Raw genomic sequence first — 4,880 nt, 5'->3', positions numbered from 1 at the left:
CACCATTTTAGGCAAGAGCACCAGGTTACTGTAGATACTTATGTGATCCATTCTTTCCATATTAGTGAATGGATGGTAGATTTTAGCAAATGAAAATCAAGAGTGGCACTGGTACGAACTCAGTTGCTAATGGACATTTTAGCCTAAATGGCAGATGTTCACACTGTGGCTTCTTCAGCCAGCAGTCTCTACAGAATGTAGACACTTAGCATAGACAAGAGCACCACCTTGTGGTTAGACAGTTACACTAGCTGAAGACAAGCAATTTATTGTCTTTATAAAGGACAGTATAAATTACAAAATTAAAAGTAGCATTTTTTGCTTAAACTAATCAAGTACAGTTATTTGTATAAAATAAATTCCAATATATAGATACTGTCCAACTTACTACCAAGGCTATATTTTCCTTCAAGTTATATGCATATAGCATTCATTCTAAATATGGTGGCTTAGGTCATTCATTGAGAATGTAGGATACTCTTTCCCCCGGCTCGGTGCTGTCAGGCAGCCTTTTCAGCCCTGGCTCGGGCAGGAGGCAGGTAGAAGAGGCTGCTCAGGTTCACCTCTGGCTCAGCAGGATCACGCAACTGGCGCTCATTGAACAGACCAGAAAGGTCACTCTCCAGCCGGGTCTTGCTCCGGAACCCAAGTTTAAGGTTAAAGAGGCGACTCAGATTTTGCTCCACGGCTGGCAATGGACGATTGGCTCTTCTCAGATGCTTTTTTGAGGGTTTTAAATTGAATTTAAGCTGAGGAAGATAAATTAGTATGAAAAATTAATAAATCCCTTAACAAAATCAGGGCTTAACTCTTCAGTAAATTTATAAGGCATTTCATAGTGATGGACAATCGGGCTCTTTGGTGAGCTGGATCATTTGGCTCCGAGAGCCGACTCTTTAGAATCCCAAAACGATCCCCATTTAAAGTATGTGGATCAGTCGTGAACAACCCATTTAGTGTTTCTAAAGTGACCAGTGGACAAGAGGAATGGCAATTGCTGCACAGCGTGTTTTGAGGGAGTTAGCATTCATTTTTTTATTGCCTGGTAATTAGCAGATAGTCAATGCCAGACAATGTCAAACTGGTGCCAGGTTTGTCATAACATCTGCTGATAGTTAGTGCACATGAGAAGTTTTGCTCAGCAGAGCTGTACAGTCCCCTACCTTCAGCTTTTTCCGTTCAGGATCATGCACGACAAGATGACGAAGCAAGCTTTCCTAAGAAAAATAATTAAGTTTTAATTACAGAATTTCATGTCGCCTGCCACCATGTAATCCATCAGTGACTACATACCCTCATTGCAAAGACACGGGTACAGCCAGCATGGTAGCAGTGGTATGGCTGAAGACAAAGATGGATCTTCCTTACATGATGAGTCAGGTTGAAGACTTTGGTAAAGGTCTGCTTACAGTCCTCTCGGGGGCAAGTGTAGATTACACGTTTGTTCGCATGAGTCGCTTTGTGTCTTCGGAGGGAACCCCTGTTTTTGAAGGGCTTATTACACTTTGTACACTTCAAATCCACTATAAGAAAACACATCATACTATATAAATTGGTAGTTTTGGTGGAAGACCATTAGCACTATAAGCAGCATGCAAATGTCATCTATACCCACTTCCCAAAACCGCAATATCACAGGTCATGTTTGATTTTGCATTCATTTCTACAGAGTCAAGATCCCAGACGCAACCCAATTCCTGCCAGCATTTGTGCCAAGCTAATACATTACAACCTTTTACACACAAGGCTATGAAGTACGCATGCTGGTGGTCCAGGTCCTTGAATGGCAAAACTGCAAGATGGTTTTTGAAGCTTTGGATTACGTGTTAAATAGCAGTGTAACACTTGAAAACCGTATTGACTATATGCCTTTACCAGAATTCAGAAGATACATTACTCCTTGTACAACACTTACACGGATGAGTCTTGCGGTGCTTCTGCAGTGCAGACCAGGTTGACGAGGTGGTTTGACATCCTTGGAAAGGGCATCTATATCCTGAGGATTCAGTTACATGTTACTTGCTTCCAAGACTATGGACATTGTATACCAATATTTGGTAGCTTACCTGCATGGCGCCTGATGTGGCCTGCCACTTTGGCTTTAGAGTTAGATTTCCATTCACACCCGGGTTGGTCACAACTAGAATCCAAATATACAGAACCGATAAGATGTAGTGTGCCATTTCCTTATAGGTTCCTAGTTACTGAAAAGGGCATTGAACCAGGACCAATTTAGGCTAGGGCTACACAAGAAAATTGACGCAAAACCATTATTCAACTAAAGTTTCCTATTGCAGTAAGACAAAACAGCCAAGTTGCCACAAGTAACACATCACTTGTATTGAAGTCTATAGCAAGTGAATTGCTTGAAACATCTGCAACAATGTAACACTGCAGTTTCAGTGCCATACGACAAGGTTGTTTAGTCCTACAGTTATTGAGGGATGACCAAACCCAAAGTGCACCATTTCAAAATCGCATTGGAAGTGAACTGGAAAATTTCCAGTTTGCTTAATCTTTCAGCACAGAATCAGACCTACTACGTATTCAGCAGGGCAGAAAGTGGCTTCATAAGCCTGTCTACAGCAGGCAGTGGTTGACAAAATGCCACTAGCTAATCAATTTAGGGGGTGGCATTTCATGCAGAATCCCCTCCTCTGACATCCAAGGCAAAGTCATTACATGCAGTTTCAATAGTCCATCGGCAAGTACTCACCAAAACTTTGGTTCCATAGTATGTTCTGAGATGTGCCATGTTAAGGCTTTTTTCTTTCTGAAGGTCCTCAAACAGCCAGTCACTGAGCACTAGTAAGAAAATCCACCACAGAAAGGCATAAACCAGCATGTCATGTACTGGTGATCCAGTAAAGCCTGACTTGTGGTTGCAATAACCAGTTTTCAAGCAGCTCATTAGGAAACTTTACCCTGGTGATTGAATCTGCACTGACAATCTGTAAACAGAATAGTTCCCTGCAGGTGTATTTGGTAGTACATGCCAACCATCAAAAATCTTCCCATTCATTAAACATTACTTGAGCCAAGCCATCAGAATTACTCAAATCTAGGCTCTTATGAAGTCAGTGAAATGACACTTACTGAAAAACCAACACTACTGTTTACATATCTAAAGTGGATGTTTTATCAAGTTGAAAGTCTAGATCTCCAGCACCAAAATCCTACCCTGACACTATTGCACCACCACTCACCTTCAAGGGGTCCGCTGTTGCATGTTTGTACTTCTGATGACGTTTCAGCGTCCCCTTTGTCACAAAAGCCGCCCGGCAGGTGGCACAGCTGGAAATAGCCAAAATGAATACAGGATTAGGTCTCATACAGAAGTCTACTATAGCCATGTTCTTCACAGACTGTAATGGGTACATGTTCTATGGACAGGTTCACATTCCTGTGGACCAATTACACAAAAAAAAAAAAATGCAAGCAACTGCAATTAATACAGTGGCATTTCAAAACCCAAGTACTCATGGGAGCTCAACCCAAGACACGCATTGTGTGAGTAGTCTTACATGTATTTCTTGAGTCCCAGGTGTTTTTGCCAGTGCCTTTTTAGCTGGTTTTTATGGAAAAATGCTTTCCCACATCCTGGTTTATCACAACACCATAGCTTCTGGACAAGGAAGAGAAGATGAAAAATAAAATTGAGGCCAAACATGTTAAGCACTCAAATACCATTCATGCACTATGTGAGATACACTGGTCTAAATGCTCTAACGGCTACAGGTTCTTCACAGTGCACCCAAGAGGACAGGATCTCCCACTAACACCCCGAATGGCCAGGCACCAACTGGCATCTACTGCAGAACAGGTAGAGTCTGAAACCCAACACGTACAGGCTAAGACATGGCAAGTCTTCAGACCCACATTTCAGCAACTCCATTTAATCCAGAGTTCAAGGTTGTAACAAGGGAGCAAACAAACATTACATGATAGAGGAGCTCATCCTGAACACCCCAACAAGGGTTTTTGTTTTTTTAACCGAGTAAGCAGCATCCAGACATTTTAAGGCATTGCCCCACAAATCACGATTTATATCCCTTAAGATTAGTATAAAAGTTACAAATTGCTGGGGTTTAACCACTGGGACCCCAAGATTTGAGTTGAGAGATAGTCAAGCATGTGCGCCGCTAATAAATTTAAAGCCTAGCGGACAGGTTAAATTGCAATAATGAATTTGATGCTGTACATTGGCACTGCACAAAAAAAGAAAATTGGCTATATAAATCTGATGTCACTAGTAATAACCAATATCATCAGTGTGCTCTATACACCTTGTACCAATAGACATCCCACACTCCCATCTCACCTGTCCGCTGTGCTTAGCCACATGCTCTCGCAGCCGCATCTGCTTTCTAAACGTTGCCTTACACCCCACAGATGGGCAAGTGAGGACAGGCTTCTTCCCTGGCTTAGCAGCCACTTGGCTCTGCATTTTTGCTCCTGCTGAACACCTTCTACAGCCCCCTGACAACTGTGATCCAGGATCTTATAAGCCCAGCTCCTGCCCAGGTGATCCAACTTATACAAGTTGAGGGCACTCATCTCCCTGATGAAGGAGGAGCTGCAGTGAACTCTGCCAGGTGATACATAGCACAGGTTTATTGAGAATCATCCTTGCTTTTCTTCTAAAGCTGACCACACAGATAGCCATGTCCGTGGCGTTTTTGCATCCATTTAATGGAGGCATGTCCATTTTTCGTCAAAATCGCCAATGCAAGGCTATGGTCATGTTCACACGTTGCATATTTGGTGAGTTTTTTTACCTCAGTATTTTGTAAGCCAAAACCAGGAGTGGGTGATAAATCCAGAAGTGGTGACGTGTTTCTATTATTCTTTTCCCCTGATTGTTCCACTCCTGGTTTTGG

The 4,880-nt window shown here is 42.4% G+C and overlaps 1 protein-coding gene across 1 annotated transcript; it reads right to left on the bottom strand.

The window, feature by feature from the left end:
- Positions 1-252: 252 nt before the first annotated feature.
- Positions 253-4,507, bottom strand: LOC141086469 (P43 5S RNA-binding protein-like). Its single transcript, XM_073572544.1, has 9 exons — positions 4,322-4,507; positions 3,525-3,625; positions 3,207-3,294; positions 2,717-2,805; positions 2,067-2,140; positions 1,916-1,996; positions 1,294-1,523; positions 1,164-1,217; positions 253-749 (listed from the first exon to the last, which is right to left on the bottom strand). Exons 1-9 carry the CDS (start codon positions 4,445-4,447, stop codon positions 501-503), a joined length of 1,092 nt encoding a protein of 363 aa, XP_073428645.1. The 5' UTR covers positions 4,448-4,507; the 3' UTR covers positions 253-500.
- Positions 4,508-4,880: the final 373 nt, after the last annotated feature.

The sequence above is a fragment of the Dendrobates tinctorius genome, unplaced genomic scaffold, assembly GCF_039654945.1.
Source record: "Dendrobates tinctorius isolate UK_male_01 unplaced genomic scaffold, ASM3965494v1 ptg000032l, whole genome shotgun sequence".
NCBI lineage: Eukaryota > Metazoa > Chordata > Amphibia > Anura > Dendrobatidae > Dendrobates > Dendrobates tinctorius.
The sequence above is the reverse complement of the archived record's forward strand: the minus strand, read 5'-3'. Positions and strand labels throughout refer to the sequence as shown.

Bases quoted from the DNA above. Each gene is read 5' to 3' on its own strand.
- LOC141086469 (XM_073572544.1), bottom strand. From the start codon at position 4,447: ATGCAGAGCCAAGTGGCTGCTAAGCCAGGGAAGAAGCCTGTCCTCACT. The intron at 2,141-2,716 runs GTGAGTACTTGC...TTTGGATTCTAG, and splicing joins ACTATGGAACCAAAGTTTTG to TTGTGACCAACCCGGGTGTG. The intron at 1,997-2,066 runs GTAAGCTACCAA...CTGAATCCTCAG, and splicing joins CCACATCAGGCGCCATGCAG to GATATAGATGCCCTTTCCAA.